The sequence below is a fragment of the Lutra lutra genome, chromosome 13 (genome assembly GCF_902655055.1).
Source record: "Lutra lutra chromosome 13, mLutLut1.2, whole genome shotgun sequence".
Lineage (NCBI taxonomy): Eukaryota > Metazoa > Chordata > Mammalia > Carnivora > Mustelidae > Lutra > Lutra lutra.
Window position 1 is genome coordinate 64465157 of NC_062290.1, and position 18516 is coordinate 64483672.

The 18516-nt window shown below is 39.9% G+C and overlaps 1 protein-coding gene across 1 annotated transcript in view; it reads right to left on the minus strand.

Moving 5' to 3' along the window:
* Positions 1-11885, minus strand: part of TEX10 (testis expressed 10) — a 63726-nt gene extending 51841 nt beyond the window's left edge. Inside the window, 4 exon segments of the mRNA XM_047699052.1 lie at positions 3863-4106; positions 4529-5241; positions 7606-7794; positions 11702-11885. Coding sequence (XP_047555008.1) covers positions 3863-4106; positions 4529-5241; positions 7606-7785 — 1137 coding nt within the window. The 5' untranslated portion in view covers positions 7786-7794; positions 11702-11885.
* Positions 11886-18516: the final 6631 nt, after the last annotated feature.

The window sequence follows — 18516 nt, forward strand, 5'->3', positions numbered from 1 at the left end:
GCCCCATGTCAGGCTCCCAGCTCAGACGAAGTCCACTTTTCCCTCTCCCTCTCCCCCTGCTTCTGCTGCCTCACTCAAGTGAATAAATAAAATCTTAAAAAAAAAAAAAAAAAAAAAGAAAAAAGCCATGAAAATATTTCTGACCACCTATTTAAAATAGCTCCCACTTGGGATGCCTGGGGGGCTCGGTCAGTTAAGAATCTGCCTGTGGCTCAGGTCATGATCCCAGGGTTCTGGGATCGAGCTCCACACTGGGCTCCTTGCTCAGTGGGAGCCTGCTTCTCCCTCTCCTCTCCACTTGTGCTCTATCTCTGTCACTATCTCTCTCTCAAATAAATAAAATCTTAAAAAATAAAATAAAATAGCTCCCCCTCATTCTGTTCTCTCTTTACCCTGCTTTACTTTTATCTTTCTTCTTAGCACTGATGTTATATTATTTGTTTACATCCATCAACCCCACCAGAAGGTTAATAACTGTGAGGGCAAGCAACGCTGCAATGATGGAATTGTCCTTCATCTGTGTTGTCTAATACAGCAGCCACTAGCCACATGTACCTACATGAGCACTTGAAATGTGGCTAGTACAACTGAGGAACTGAATTTTAGTTAACTTAAATAGCCACATTTATAGATGCTTAACAAATCCTTGACACATGATTGCATCTGACCATTCTTCACAAATTCTAATCTTCATGGGGAAGAGACATCAGCAACGAGACACATAAATTAAAAGCAGCATTAAAATATAAAGCTAAGATACAACACAATTCCTATAGCAATTATAATACTGACCCTGAGACTAGTAATACAAGACTCCAAAATCCAAAGTAAATTAAAAAGTTAATGTTAAATCATATATTTTTGTTTAGGATTTTATTTATTTGACAAAGAGAGATACAGTGAGAGAGGCAACACAAGCAGTGGGAGTGGGAGAGGGAGAAGCAGGCTCCCCACCAAGCAGGGAGCCCAATGCCGGGCTCAATCCCGGGACCCTGGTATCACTACCCAAGCTGAAGGCAGACAATGAACAACTGAGCCACCCAAGCACCCCTTGTATGTCATCTTTAAAACGAAGGATACATGCAGTATATCAGAAATAACCAACCTCAGTAAGAACATGTACTCAACCACTGCAAATAAGATTTAATGTACCTTGAGATTTCTTTTTAAAGCAAAGATCAGAGATTTCAGATTTCTAAAAAGGTTTTTAAAAAAACACTACTTAGGTAAAAATGAAGTTTCTCAACTGTGCAGCAAATATATACATTTAGCAAAACCTAAAAGCAAACAGTTATCTAAGACTGCGCCTAATTTAGATGCTAATTTATCAAGAGAAGACCTACACATTTTCTGAGAGAAGGGCTACAATCCAGCTTGTGGGATATAATTTCTATTTAAGTCCAAGGAATGCCATTTCATCCCTCCTTTAAAGTCTGAGTGTTACAGGTCACACAATGTCTTAACTACTAAGCTAAACTAAAGGTCAGTGAAAGGGGAACAGTGAGAATGATAACAAAAAATAAATGACTGCATTTTAATGTCACTGTACAACTCAGATACATATTTATACTTTGTCTCTAAAATAATGGAGCTTACCTTATCCAGTTATTACAGTTAAACGTATCCCATTTGCCAAGGTAAATTAGAGAATTCTACCAGTGTATGCTTTTAAATACTATTTCTATTTGAATTAAGCTTCCTTCAGTTCATTTGAATTTTAAACAGTAGCCCAATTTAGTATTCTATGTTGCCTTCCACAGTCTATGCAAAACAGTCTTCTGAACTCAGTGTCCTGCATTAATGAACTGCTAATAAATACAACTGTATTAGAACAGCACAGAATAGTTCTAAAGCATACAACTTTAAATATCCATAAAATTAACGCAGTGGTTAGGCCCCTTGACAATGTTATCTGAATGATAGTGGATGATATAAAACTAGTATAATTAATGAATTTGCACTTGGTCCTACATTCTATTTAGTTACAAATACTATTACTAAAGAAATAACAATAATTACTCGGTGTCCATATGTCACCAAACACCAAGATGCCCAGAATCTTTATTTCTTAGCCTTCTAAAAATTAAGGAAAGACTGGTACTTAAAATTTATGTTGATATCATTACTTTTTAACTTTTTATCCCAGTTCAGATAAATCCATATGTATGCAAATAACATACTTTTCTAACAAGCTATATAATTACTACTGTCACTAGCTTACATTACAGATTGCCATGAAAGACAGTAAGCTTTGCTTTCATAAAATCATACATCCTAACCCCAACCCTGATCAATTTCTTGCTAATGTATGCAATGAATTATGAGACAGGCCCAAAATCTTAGTCAATAAAATGCCATGCTACTTGAAAAAGCAATTCATATAATAACTCTACAGATGATGGGTAATGGGTTAATAGTGCTAGAGTAAGCTCTTAAAATATATACTTTAATATGACTCTATAATGCATTTCAAGATTATCAAGTATTACTTTTAATTTAACCCCATTTTATGTGGCCTACTAGCTTTAAATAAAAAGAATTAAATAAAACCAAAAAACTGCATAGTCAGTTTTGTACATATGTAAACAACTTCAAAGATTCACACCTGCCTAGTCAGAAGTCCTTGCAAGAATTCTAAAAACCAGATGCTTCAAGTTTTAAAGTACTCTTCTTGAAACTGCCCTTTCTGATAGTGTCCTATCGTATTAATTTAACACCAATTAACAAAGCTTGTTCTTCCTTAATTGCCCCATGGACTATATATAGTGTATTCTCTATGCTATAGCACTCTAAGAAAGCTGCCACCATTCAATTCTCCCCCTAAAAAATAAATAAAACAAAATTTAATCATCGCAAAGCATGTCTTTACAATCAGCTTTTCTAGTAAAAAACTGATATAGACTTAGAATCTTAGGTTAATTTCACCAACACCATACCCACAACTATAGCTTACCTATACACAGTAAAGATAACTTTTACAAATGTTTTCTCATCTTATATCCCTTACCAAGAGAAACAAAAAGAGCATGAACTAATCAAGTCTGTATGTAGCTTCTTTTCTAAATCATAGTAGTTTAAAAAGAACTCAGGAAAAAAAAAAAAAAGAACTCAGGGTTGGTTATGAGATCTTCACTGTGGTCCATTTCTGATAAAATTGGCAACATGGCATACACTGGAACAAGGTACTTAATAAGCAACATTTTAATCCCATAAAAGGCCTCCAGAAAGTAGAATGTTCCTACATAATCAATGTGCCATAACCAATGCATTCATTGTAACACCACTGTGAATTATACCTAATAAAAGCAACTGAAATCAAGCTCACAAAAAAAAAAAAAAAGGAAGGAAGGAAGGAAGAAATCAAGTTCATTAAGTTATGCACTTCACACGGCACCTAGGTGGGTCAGTTGGTTAGGCATCCAACCCTTGATTTCAGCTCAGGTCATGAACTCAGTCAGGGTTGTGGGACTGAGCCCCACTGTTGAGCCCCACGTCAGGCTCCATGCTCAACACTAATCTGCTTGAGATTCCCTCTCTCTCTCTCTCCCCACTACACTCGGGCCCTCCCCCAATTCAGGTGCTCTCCAAATAAATAAATAAATGAATGAATAAATAAAATCTTCCAAAAAAAAAAAAAAAAAAAAAAGAAGTTGTTATGCACTTCACTTAAATTAAAAATATTCAGAGAATCTCACAAACTATTTTAACTTGCAGTTTAGGGCAAAAGCAAGAAGTAAATTTATAGTTACATCATGATAATGTTTTAGAAAATGCATAACCAATTAGTAACATACGGATTTCTAATCTGCCCATGTATGACAAAGGCCATTATTACTAAGAAAATACCCCATTAAATTCTCACCAATTTATGAGTTTCATCATGTTGTTTAGAGAGCTTCCACAGAAGGGAAATAATATTAAGAACTTGCTGCATAACCTGCAGAGGTTCTCGTTCTATACCATTTCCAACAGAAGCAGCTAGTTGCGGAGGCACAGCTTCAATCCAGCATTCAATTAGCAATGGAATTATTATCTCAATAAATCCTTTCAAGTTTTCAGTAGATGAGAGGCCTTCATCCACACTGCCTAGTCCTCCAACCAGGTACCTAATTAAGGAAGGGTAAGAATGAAAAAAAAATTAATGATTAAAAACTATTATCCCTTGTTTAATTTAAATATTAAGTGTAAAGTACTAGTAAAAATGAAGTTCCCTGAATTGATAATTACATTGATCAAAACTAGTAAGAAAATAAAATTCTAAAATGACAAAGCCGAGAGAAACTATCAAGTTTTACTTCTCATTAGGCTTTTCTAGAAATGAATAAATTAATTACTTTCAAATGACTCCTCCCATCAGTAAATAAAATCAAATCATGAGTAACTCTATGATTTTTATATGAACTTTATAACTTTTATATGAAAACTATAAAAGACAACTGCATGTCTTCCCACCATTAGCCATCAATGGTCAGTAGTTAAAATTCAATATAGGAAAACTGAGTGTGGACATAACTGAAATCCTTCTTACCGTAGCCTGAACTGTGAACTGACATTTGGCTGTGAACCCCCATTTTCATAAACCTGGATGTGCTGCTGGTCGTTGGCATGTTCCTTCCAGTTGATAAAAATGGAGTTGCTAGTGGCATGGGGATTTTCTTTTTGTTCCTGAAGTCCTTCACTTTCTCTCAACCTACTGGATCCATCTGCCAAGGCCTGAAGGAATTTACTGAGTCTCACTAAGACTTTCAGCCTCCACTGCTGAGAAGTGAGTCTCCGATTAGGATTTACAGAAAGTATCCAGGACTGGGATCTGTCTCTATTTATCAGTCCTTTGGACAGCTGCTGATGAGAAATAAGTTCTACAAAATTCTTAAGCAATATACTGCTACGGCCAGTAATTAAGGCTGGGTACTGTTCCAGCAGAATGTCCAAAACTTTTAAAGAGTCCTCCTGAATTCCTTCAGTAATGTGAGTCATGGCACTAGAGAGATGGGCACTTACCAAAGGAAAAAATGGAGAAATTTGTTCAGCTCGTATTTTGGGGGCCAGGAATTGAAGAAGTTGAACTGCTGCTAATCGTACATTAGCATCTTTATCTGTAAACACAGCAGTCACTTCACTTAATATGTTTGAAAGGTGTGCATCAATTATAAATGGGTACTGAGACAAAAGGTCTTTAAGTCCAAGAAGAGCACTTTGTTTAACCCCAGCATTGTAGTGATGCATCTGTGACAGCAAATCCTAAAAGTAAAAACAGAAGATTTAGGTATACATGCAATATTATAACATTTTCAAATAAACATGCTAAACAAAACTACAAACCATAAACTAACACTCCTTGGGGAAGCTGCTTCAATAAGTATTTTCTAAATGTTACCTAGACTCTGCTAAGAAGAGAATCACTGTTTTATCTTGAAAATAGATTTAGTTTAAAGGCCCTTGGGTGGCTCAGTCCATTAAGCTGCTTAAGCATCTGCCTTAGGCTCAGGTCCTGATCTCAGACTCCCGGAACAGAGTCCCACACTGGGCTTGCAGGGAGCCTGTTTCTACCTCTCCCTTTTCCACTCCCCCTGCTACTCCCCTGCTTATGCATGTAAGCCCTAAAAGACAAATAAAATCTTTAAAAATAAATAAATAGATTTAGATTCATAAAAACATTACATAATTTTCAGTTAGAATTTTCTCTTCTTGAAATTGACCTGTATGAAGGCTTAGGTGTGCTATCATTTAAAGTGATAGCGATCATCATCACTATTTAAAGAACTACTATATATCAAACATACGGTAGGTGCATTTATATAATTTAACAGGCCTGTTTTACCTATTTTAAATGGTTTTTCAGGGGTGTGTGTGCCCATCCTGAGTATGGCATTTGACAATTTCATTTGTGGAATAATCTTTATGATTTGTGAGAAAAACATATCTTCAAATATCTTTTCAGTATTATTTTCAGAGCTTAAAAGCAAACTAGAGGGGCGCCTGGGTGGCTCAGTGGGTTAAGCCGCTGCCTTCGGCTCAGGTCATGATCTCAGGGTCCTGGGGTCGAGCCCCGCATCCGGCTCTCTGCTCAGCAGGGAGCCTGCTTCCTCCTCTCTCTCTGCCTGCCTCTCTGCCTGCTTGTGATCTCTCCCTGTCAAATAAATGAATAAAATCTTAAAAAAAAAAAAAAAAAAGCAAACTAGAAAATGTTTATCCTCACAAAAACTTGTTCATAAATGTTCCTAACAGCAGTACACATAAGAGTCAAAAAATGGCAACAAACTGGGTGGGGGATGGGCTACATGAGGAATGGGTAGGGCACTTGTGATGAACACTGGGTGCTGTACCTAAGTGACGAATCACTGAATTCTACTCCAGAAATCAGTACTGCACTACACATTAACTAACAAATTTAAATTAAAAAAAAAAAAGTGGAAACGATCAAATGACCATCAACTGACATCTGATAAAATGTGACATAACCATGCACTAAAATACTATTCAAAAATACAAAGAATGAAGTACTGTTCTGACAGATATGCTATAACATGAATGAACCTCAAAAACATGCTAAATAAAAGACCAGTAACAGAAGAGCACATATTGTTCCATTTATATTAAGTGACCAGAATCAGCAAATCTATACAGATAGCAGATAGATTAGTGGCTGCCTAGAGTAAGAGGAAAAGAATGGGGAGTGACTTTTTTTTTTTTTTTTTTGAAATTCATTTGACAGAGAGAGATCACAAGTAGGCAGAGAGGCAGGCAGAGAGAGAAAAGGGGGGGAAGCAGGTTCCCTGCTACACAGAGAGCCCAATGCAGGACTCGATCCCAGGACCCTGAGATCATGAACTGAACTGAAGGCAGAGGCTTAACTCACTGAGCCACCCAGGCGCCCTGGGGAGTGACTTCTAACAGGTATAGGGTTTCTTTATGGAATGATTAATATGTTCTAAAATTAGATTACAGTGATAACAGCATAACTCCATAAATATATTAAAAACTACAAAATAGTACATTTTATTTTAAGTAAGCTCCACTATGCACTGAGCCCAATACAAGACTTGAACTCACGATCCTGAGACCAAGACCTGAGCTGAGATCAAGAGTCAGACGCTTAACCAATTAAGCCACCCAGGCACCCCTGGAATGGTATACTCTAAATGGGTCAATTTTATTATGTGTGAGTTACATTTCAATAAAGCTGTCAAAATTTTAAGCAAAAGTACTGCTCAAACTTTAACTTCACATATTTACAATGAACCTGTTATGTGCTATGTATGAGTTCAAAATGAGTAAGACAAGATGTTCATGAACTATAAAAACAGCTGGAAAACTATGTCATCAAAAACCTGATACATCAAAAAGTTAAACATAAGAATTATTTCCAGAGCACATATTAAATTATCAAATAGGTATACAATGAAGAAATCACTGTGGATTTAGCTGAGCAAGTCTTTCTAGAGGAGGTGGGAAAGCTTCAGTGGCAACTCAGATTTGGTTAACAAAAAAACTCCAACCATCAGCCATCCATAAACCCTCAAAATTAAAACAACTTTTCACAAAAATCATTCTAGATGATTTCAAAGAAAGTATTATTTTATCAAAACAATATTTACGATTTACCTTTATGTTAAGCTTTCTATTATTTGTTGGAAGAGCTCCATCTTCTTTGAGTTGCTCAGGCAGATGTATAGTCTTAGTTTTAAAGTTTGTAACAGTAGCATTTTCTAACTTGGGTTTCTTTTTACCAACTTTTAGTTTTACTTTTTGAAAATCATCTTGGCGTTTTCTTTTTTTGGTCATTCTTCAGTGCTATAGTGAAAAGAAATTTAAAACAATGGGTAAAAAAAGAAACTTAAAAGAATAAATAAAGTGTTTTCCAACATTTATATTAACTCTAAAATTTATTTCAAAGACAATCAAGAATCAGAGCCAGTAAGAACTATGCCAAAGGATCAAAATATCAAATGGAAAATACCTTTACCAAGAGGTATACCTTAGTCAAGAGACACTGTAAAGAGGAGTCCAACAGTAAGGCAACAAACCTCCCATAGGTTTGTCAAGGGTTTCTAGCCAAGGAACCTTCCTCAAGCAATAGTGCTAAATAGAAACCTTTGGAAATAAGGTCCCACCTAGGCTTTGAGGGGAGTGAGGGGGGAGAGAACATATTTGCTCCTGGCCCCTCAAAGTCCCTGAGGAACCTCTACTAACAAAACTAAGTTTTTAAATGCAGCCTGTAATAGTCAGAAGTCGTTTCATGAACCTAAGCTGATGTTTGAAAAAAGTGTAAGATTCAGAAATATGTAGCAAGGAAAGTTAATGAGCATTTCATGAGTAAGGGAAACAGGATATAGATCAGGAGTAGAGAGTAAGCCCAGTATGGGCAAAAATGAGAGAGCAGTATTTTGAACAACAGGATAGGTTCGGATTAGATATCCAAAAGCAGGACAAAAAGCAGTATAAAAGGAAATCTAGTGTAACAGAGGGGTAAGGAACAAAGACTAGCTAGGCCACTGTTGTAATAAATAACTTGGGCATAAACATGTCATCTTGCACTTCCCCCTCTATACCACATCCTTTCAATTTACACCCAAATCTTCCCATTTAAACAAAAAAAACTTTGATCTGTGCCTGCTATCCATTCCCAGGCCACTTCTTAAATTCTTTATTTCTACCCTAGGCTGTTTATTAGTTTCCCCCATCAGTATGCTTGCCTTGTTTTTAGTGTCTATTCCCTAGCCCATTTGCTGGAGTCACAAGAGAGATCTTCCTAAACACAAATATGACCAAGGCTCAGGACTTTTCAGCTATTCTTTTACTTCCTTACAGTAAGAACATAGCATGTCCTTCCTAACTTCCTCTCCAGCTTTATCTTCCCACAAGCTAACGTCTATCTAAAAATTAGCCTCCTATACCTAGAACCAGCTCAACTCCAATTGAAACCTCTTCCAACATGCTGCAAAAATAATGAATTCTGTACACCCACTGTAATAGGTAAACTGCCTCTGAAATAAAAAAAAACTTCTTCCGGTCTACCATAATCATCCTATGTCCAGGTACTTTTTTTTTTTAAGTCACAGTACTATAAGTCAGAGTCCAAAAAATTTGAGTAAAATGAAGCTTTACATTTATTGTGAAATAAAATAGCTTGTGCAAGACCAAGCAGCTCAAGTTCCAGGAATCCAGAAGCCAATCGCCTATAACATTATATCCAAATTCACATGATTTCAAGGTTTTAATGCATCAGAGCCCCTTGAGCTAAGTAGGATTTGGCTACATAGGTTAAGAGCAGATTCTAGAGCCAGACTGATTCAGTTCTTATCCAGACTGCCACTTTCTAGCCGTAGTTAGAAGTGTGCCACAGTTTTTATCCACAAATTAGGAATAATAATACTTACATCACATAGTTATTATGAGGTAAGATTATTGAGGAACAAATGAGTTCCTATTTGTAAAACTGCACCTGGCACTGTCAAATATATATAAGAACAAACATGTATATTTTCTTAAAGTCTCAGGACCAGTACATATCAAGCACAGTATTAAATGCATTATGTACACTAGCATTCAATTTTCACAAAATCATGTGAGCAAGGTGGTACTAAATCCATCTTAAAGATGTGGCTCAGAAAGATATGTCAGACCTGTATTAGGGAATTGAGGGACTAAGGGCTCTGAAAAATCAGCTTTATGTTATACAAACTGGAATTAAGGTGAGGATTGCAAACCTAAGTGGCAAAATGGTTTCTCATTTCATTTATACCAATTCCAAGTATTCATCCCACCCACACCTCTATTCTAGTTTTTTTTTTAAATGGTTAAGCAAAGCATAAAAAGAATACTCACCCTGCCTTTTAATTAAAAAAAAGTTTTCATTGATTAAGCAAACATTTTGTGAGTTTTCCCTACAATTTTATTACTAGCTAGTACCAGAGATGAAAATAAATGGTACAAGACAGAAAAATCAAATGAATTAACCCCAATTCACCAATCTTCCGTGCTATCTTTAGCCACTAACTACCTGACCTGTGGCCAACATCCAGTCTGTCAAGCTTATGTCATATTATCCATCACTTTGTATCAGTCACACTAATTTCGCTGTTAGGAAAACTAAAGAGGGCTGATCGCCATTCCTTGGCTTTTAAAGCTGGTATTATTGGGGCGCCTGAGTGGCTCAGTAGGTTAAAGCCTCTGCCTTAGGCTCAGGTCATGATCCCAGGGTCCTGGGATCGAGCCCCACATCACAGCTCTCTGCTCAGCAGGGAACCTGCTTCCTCCTCTCTCTCTGCCTGCCTCTCTGCCTACTTGTGATCTCTATCTGTCAAATGAATAAATAAAATTAAAAAAAATAAATAAATAAAGCTGGTATTATTATTTTTGAGTGCACAGAGAACATTTTTATACTAGGAACTTTTAAAGTTCTATTACCTATTTGTTATTTTCACTTTAAAATAAAGATTTTCAGAGCCTGGCTGGCTCAGTCGGTAGAGCATGTAACTCTGGATCTCAGAGTAATGAACCTGAGCCCCACCTTAAGTGTGGAGAAGACTTAGAAATAAGAGCTTTTAAAATAACTAAATAGGGGCGCCTGGGTGTCTCAGTGGGTTAAGCCGCTGCCTTCGGCTCAGGTCATGATCTCAGGGTCCTGGGATCGAGTCCCGCATCGGGCTCTCTGCTCAGCAGGGAGCCTGCTTCCCTTCCCCTCTCTCTGCCTGCCTCTCTGTCTACTTGTGATCTCTCTCTCTCTCTCTGTCAAATAAATAAATAAAATCTTTTTAAAAAAAATAAAATAAAATAACTAAATAAAATTTTAAAAATACAGATTTTCATAGCACAGCACAACAAATATTCTGACTAAGCCACTTAAACAGTAGCCGGTACTGAACAGAAGGTACAAACTCCAGTCTCAGGGGATAAACTTTGACATCGCCGGACCTCCTACGCGGGTAAGCCCCTGAAGTTCTAAAACTGAATTTCATATATTCCAATTACAGGTCTCCTAATTGCAACACAAGGGAGATTCCAGAGTATCAGAATTTCGACCGAGTCAAATTCCAGCTAATCTGTCTGCCACCCCATTACCCTAATTTCTTTTTAAAAAAATTAATAATGCATACTGCAATTTTCTTTGATAATCTCCCCACCATCCCCTTACTCTCACGAGTTCCTCCCCACTCTACTGAGGGGGCCAATTGGAGAAACCAGACTTCTCGGAAAGTAGATGCCCCAAAGTGTGCCGAATCAGAGAACCTCCGATGACGCTCTGCTCCCCCACACACACACACCTGGACGGCGACAGGGCCGTGCAGTAGACGCCCGCTCATCCCCACCACCCCGTCTTGGTCCAGCAGCCCACATGTGAAGAGCCCGTGGACAGTAAGAACGATCGTTCCCTCTACTCCTGCGGCCCATGGTCAGGAACACAGTCGGGGAAGCGGGGCCCAAATCAAGGCATACCGGCCTAAAAGTCTCTGGGACGCGAAACCGCGCGAACCCGCCCAGTCACTTGCGCTTCAAAAGCCCGCGGGGTGACCCACCCCCGCACTTCCCCGCTCCGCACCCAGACCCCGCTCAGCAGCAGCGCCTCCGAACGGCCCCCAGGGCGCGTAAACCAGCCACAGCCGGCCTGGCCCGCCTGGGCCGCGAACCGGGGGGCAACGGCTCCGCGCGCCGTCCCGCACCCTGGGAGGGCCCGGCCCGACGGGCGGCAGCCGCTCACCTGAGGACCCGGCCGGGACCCGAGAGCGGAGGCACAGGAAAAGAGTGTCCGAGCAGAAGCCCAAGGGGTGACGGCGTGCGCCACCGGCCTCAGCCTCTCGCTCCCCGAGCGTGTTTTCAAACCACCTCGTCCTCACGCGGCCGCGTCTCCTTCCGCCGCCCGGAAATCAGGGCCCCTCCCCCGCCGCGCCGCGATCACGTGACCGCGGCCCGCAGCCGCGCGCAGCCGGGGAGGCGGGAGTGGGAGAGATAGGCCCCGCCCTCGGGAGGAGGGGACCAGCCGGAAGCCCCCTTCGCTCCGGGAAGCCGAAGGATCAGAGCGCAGGATCCGAGGACAAAGCTTGGCCCTAAGTCCGGCCCCGAACTTCCTGGGCGTGCGTGGTGGGAAGGGGTGTCGCCCTGGTTACGGCTGCTTGAGAGCGTACCTATTCTCCCCTCGTTAGACCGCAGTTCCTCAGACCCGGAGCCACATTCAGAGAACAGAAGTTGAACTGAATTGGGAAAGGGAAAAGTTTCAGACTGCTAGAACCATGGAATCCCTGAGAACTTTAACCTGGATGGAGCAGTTAAGAATTACTCGACAAAAAAAAAAAAAAAAAGAATTACTCGACAGAGGGCAAAATGCACGCCGTAGCTAAAGCCTGAAAGTCTTAGCGGAGGATTTTCCCTGATAGTTCAGTATCTCAGCACTAAGATTGCTGCTACTGAAATTAAGTGGGCCCAGGGAAGTGAAGAGAGAAAATGAATGCCTAGAAAGGGGATGAGAAAGCAAGGAGAGTGGTTCTTTGAAAGATACCCTTACCTAAGACTGACAGGAGGGGTGAAGGAAAGTCCTGGCTGTGGATTTGAGACCTTGATTCAAATTTGTCTCTACAGCTTATCAGGTGTAAAACAGTAAAGCTGACAACCATATGAGCCTCAGTTTTACGAGCGGAGACACAAGCCCTGGGACTAAGAAGATTCCTATTCTATGACCAGAGATAAAACAGACCCAGATACCCACCTCTCTCTTCCCTGGCAACGCAGCCATACTACCACAATCTGCCTTGAATCCACCATAAACATACTTTGGAGAGTCATCAGCATTATATGGTATTACATGGTTTTAAAAGTTATGAGATGGGGCGCCTGGGTGGCTCAGTGGGTTAAGCCGCTGCCTTCAACTCAGGTCATGATCTCAGAGTCCTGGGATCGAGCCCCGCATCGGGCTCTCTGCTCAGCGGGGAGCCTGCTTCCTCCTCTCTCTCTGCCTGCCTCTCTGCCTGCTTGTGATCTCTCTCTGTCAAATAAATAAATAAAATCTTTAAAAAAAATAAAAAATAAATAAAAGTTATGAGACTGGATCAGAAGAGGAAAGGCTTATTGCTAGCCAGACTTGTTCCCTCAACTCCAGCTTCCTAGCTAACAGCTTATTCAACATTTCCTTTGGACATCCTATTTATACCTACCTCAAGGTGAACATGTCCCAAATGGAACTCCTGATTTTCCCCCTGAAATGTATTCCTTCTACAGCTTCTTCATCTCAAATAGGAATTTTCAACGTTCTAGTTACTCAGGCCAAAAACCCAAAGAAAGGCTTCTTTCTTCCACATCACACATCTAACTCATCAGGAGATTCTGATCACATCAAACGTTTGCGGACTTCCACCACTTCACACCACTTCCTTCCCTATCATCATGGTCCAAGCCATCTCATGATCACAATGGAAAAACCTCTGAATAGGTTTCCCATATCCATCATTGCACTCTACTATCTTCTCCCTACAGTCTAATAGCAGAGCAGCTGTGTGATTAATTTAAAATCTAAGTCAGATCATGTTACACTTTTAATCAAAACCCCTCAATAACTCCCCATTTCATTTGGAATAAAGTCAGAGTCCTTACCATGGCCTCAAGATCTGCCAAATTCTGACATTTCACTGAACCTCTGGATACTCCTTCTTTTTTTTTTTTTTAAAGATTTTATTTATTTGACACCCAGAGAGAGAAATCACAAGCAGGCAGAGAGGCAGGCAGAGAGAGAGAGAGAAAGGAGGAAACAGGCTCCCTGCTCAGCAGAGAGCCCGACGTGGGGCTCGATCCCAGGACCCTGAGATCATGACCTGAGCCGAAGGCAGAGGCTTTAACCCACTGAGCCACCCAGGCGCCCCTGGATACTCCTTCTACCACTCTCTCTTTTTTCACTCTGCTCTAGCCACCCTTGCTTCTTGCCTGTGGCAAGGTGGCCCGGGTGGTGATACAGGGGACAGAAGTGCTTGGTCTGCCCAAAGGAAGTAGCCAACTTTCAGCTAACCATTGCCAAGAGGAAATGCAAATCTCATGTTTAAGGAAACAGAAAATAAGAAATCTGATCTTTTAATATTGGTGAACAAGCACCCCCCTCCCTTTTTTTAAGGCGTTTTTTTCGTTTTGTTTTGTTTTGTTTTTTTTGACAGATCACAAGTAGGCAGAGAGGCAGACAGAGAGAGAGGAGGAATCAGGCTCCCCGCCAAGCAGAGAGCCCGACGCAGGACTCGATCCCAGGACCCCGAGACTTCGCTTAACCCACTGAGCTACCCAGGCGCCCCTGCAACTCTTGATCTTGAAGTTATGAATCCAAGCCCCAAGTTGGGTGTAGAGATAACTTAAAAATAAAATCCTGGGGCACCTGGGTGGCTCAGTTCATTAAGCATCTGCCTTTGGCTCAGGTTGTGATCCCAAGGTCCTAGAATCAAGCCTCATGTGGGGCTCTCCACTTAGCAGGGAGTGTGCTTCTCCCTCACCTTCTCACTCTGTGATCTCTCTTACTTTTGCTCTCTGTCAAGTAAATAAATAAAATTTTGAAAATACTAAAGGGGTACCTGGGTGGCTCAGTTGATTAAGCATCCAACTCTAGATTTCAGCTCAGGTCATGATCTCAGGGTTGTGCAGAGTCTGTTTGAGATTCTCTCTCTCCCTCTGCTCCTCCCCCCACCCAAGTGGATGTACTCTCTAAATAAATAAATAAAATATTTTAAAAAATAAAATCTAAAAACCAAAAGACAAAACACTGTGTGGGCCAAACAAAATACTTAAGAGCAGGTTACTAGTTTACAACCTCTGGTTTCAGACATGAAAAGCATGTACATAAAAAGAGGGGGTTTTTTAAGATTTAATTTATTTATTTGATGGACAGAGATCACAAGTACGCAGAGAGGCAGGCAGAGAGAGAGGAAGGGAAGCAGGCTCCCTGCTGAGCAGAGAGCCTGATGCGGGGCTCAATGCGGGGCTGGATCCCAGGACCCTGGGATCATGACCTGAGCTGAAGGCAGAGGCTTCAACCCACTGAGCCACCCAGGCACCCCTGGGTTTGTTGTTAGTTTGTTTGTTTGTTTGTTTGTTTTTTCAGTTATAGGTGATGAACTGAATAGTTGCAAACATCATCTGCTTAGCAGAACCAGAACAGACCTTTGATAAATGATAAGCATGTAACTAATCAGGATCTTTGACCCATGAGAGAAAAATATGTACAGCAAACATGCATTCTAGAATCTGTGGCATATTTCATTTTCAAAACTCAGTCCAATTGGCCACAAAAACTACGATATTAGTTTCCTGGGGCTTCTGTAACAAAGTATCACAAACTTGATGACTTAAACAACAGAAATTTATTAATTCCAGAAACTAGAAATTGGAGATCATGGTTTGGCAGGGTTGGTTCTTTCTGAGGGCTCTGAAGGAGTTGCAGTTTCATGCCTTCTTCTGGCTTCTGGTGGCCTTAGATGTTCCTTGGGTTGTAGATGAATCCTCTTTCTCTTTACATTGTCTTCCCTCTGTGTGTGTGTCGGTGTCCAAGTTCCTCTTTTTAGAAGAACACAAGTCATATTAGATTAGGGCCCACCCCAATGACCTCATTTTTAACATAACTGCCTCTGTAGAGACCCTATTTCCAAGTAAGATCACCTTCTGAGGTGCTAGGGGTTAGGACTTCAACATATCTTTTTGGAGGGACACAATTTAAATCCTATCAGACGCCAAGATCTGTTTCCAGAAATGTCTGTATTTAATCTGAACAATATCTCTTTTTTGTCTATACGCAGAAGCATCACAAAAGTCTAGATTAAGTAATTTACTCCTACACAATTTATATAACCTCTGCAGCTTCTCTGTTTCTTATACCAGGCTTCCAGTTAATATTTGCCTCTGAAATAGGGTAATGCTCCTAAGGAAAAAAAAAACAAAACCCTAAACTAACTCTCTTATCTTATGTTTCAAAGCTACTGCTAACACAAAAAACAGAAACTCTTTGAAGAAAGCTGAAAAGTAGGACTTCAAATTTGATACTATAATCAGAGAGAAAAAGTCAAAACCCATTCTCTAGGAATTGATATGATATTTGCAAATTAGGTAGGTAACTGCCTGGTACACTTTAAACCCTGTCAATAAATGGCAACAAATGGTACTATGAATGATGTATCATTGCAGAGTCCCAGATGCAGAGACACAGAGCAGAATATAGAAGGCGTGAGTTTGAAGCAAGAGAGGATTGCTTAGTAATCAGAACTAAAACTTTATAAAAATTTTAAACAACTAAATGAAATAATGGAAGCATCAGGAAAAAAATTAGTAAAATACATGTGTAATTTAGGGGTTGAGGAACTTTCTTTGAAAAGATAAGAAACCTAGAAGCTGGGGCGCCTGGGTGGCTCAGTGGGTTAAGCCACTGCCTTCTGCTCAGGTCATGATCTCGGAGTCCTGGGATCGAGTCCCGCATCGGGCTCTCTGCTCAGCAGGGAGCCTGCTTCCTCCTGTCTCTCTGCCTGCCTCTCTGCCTGCTTGTGATCTCTCTCTGTCAAATAAATAAATAAAATCTTAAAAAAAAAAAAGAAACCTAGCAGCTATTGAAAAAAATATAAACAAAATTCACGACATTGAAAAAATTTAATGTGATATGGCAAATGACACCAATAAACAAAGGGGAAAAAAAAGCTTAGGGGAGAGATTGCAACACATATGAAAGATAAGTAATTAATATCTGCAAAATCCAAAGAGCGTTTACAAATTATTAAGAAAGTGACAAAAACAATCTGATGGGGAAAAAAGTCCCAAAGCAATGAATAGCAATTCACACACAAAAAATCCAAATGATCAATAAACTTTGCAAACCTCTCAACTGTCAGGGAAATGTAAATTAATATAACAGTGGGATATAACTTCTCACTAAATTCACAACAGCTATAAACCAACATAACACCTACTGCTGGTAGGGATGCAAGGAAAAGTGTATTCTCATCCCTTGCTACTGGAAATGTAAAATCATGTCACCATTTTGGAAAGAAGTCCGAAAATGTCTAAACAAAGTTTTCTTTAAATTTATATTCTTCCAGGGGCACCCGGGTGGCTCAGTTGGTTGAGCGGCTACCTTCGGCTCGGGTCATGATTCCAGGGTCCTGGGATCAAGCCCAGCATCGGGCTCCCTGCTCAGCAGAGAGCCTGCTTCTCTCTCTCCCCCTCTCCCTGCCGCTCTGCTTACTTGTGCTCTCTCTCTAGCTCTCTGTCAAATAAACAAATAAAATATTAAAAAAAAGAATTTATATTCTTCCAGTCTAGTAATCCCATCCCCTGAGAATTTGTCCCATAGATACAAAACCATCAGTCCAAAGTATATGGAAGATATTTATTTCAACAACATTTGAGTAACAAAACAGTGGGAAGAAAATGGATTTATGGGGCACCAGCCTGGCTCAGTCAGTGGAGCATGAGCCTCTTGCTCTTGGGGTTGTGAGTTCAAGCCCCACACCATTTTACTAACTATACACACTCTGTCCTACAGGAGATGTCTAGAACTCATAGATCTTGCATAACTGTAAGTGTAAACCCATTGAACATCAACTTCAATCTCCTTCCTCCCTGGCAATCAACATTCTATTTTCTGCTTCTCTAAGTTTGACTATTGCAGATCTAATCTAAATGTCTTAGATGAGTCTAAGAAGAATCATATATTATTTGTCCAAGCATTGATTTTTAAATGCATGCTTGACCATTTCCCAAAACTTGAAACATTAATAAACCCTATAATAACATACCCATAAGTCCCATTACAAAGTTATGAAGAAGACTAATCTGAAGCAGTAAACTTCACAATTTTGTTTCCTAAAAGGCTAAAAAACAGACCACATATGTAAGAAAGTACATCCTCTAAGAAATTGTTTTGTAAACATCACATGACCATTGCGGAGGCGAAGTTGCCACCTTGCAGATCCTACACATACCCAGTCACTGAAAATATGTTCCCACACCAGGGCAAAGTGTTGCCCCTCTCAGTAATTCTGCTAAGTAGGAAAAGTTTGACAATTTCCATAGCTAGAGAGCCAAGAAAGGTTCTGTTCTGACTCAGATTAGCATCCTTGAACCCACAATGAAAGTCAGAAGGTTGATATTCATATTTCTAAGGATGATGCCCAGATGTTTAACAATGGATACAGCTTTAATCTACTGAAATAGCCATCCCAGTGCCCCCCAGTTGAACATCAGCCCTGAAGAAACTAAGCACAAGGATATGCATATCTAGTCAACCGTAAAGTTAAGCTCTGACTCCACATCCCAAAACCACTAAGTTTACAGGGATAGAAATCTGGTAACTTTCCTTGTAATGGACAGTTAAAGGAAACTTTAAAATTACATAACAGTGGTCACAGAGTCTGGGGCATTATTTCTAAGATACTATTCCTTAGAGCAACATTTTGCAATTAGCATATTATATTTATAGTCAAAAATTTACTCTAAAAAAATTACTTCAAAATTTTTAGAACATTAAATAGCGCACACGCACACACACAAAGTTACTCTTTAGTTACC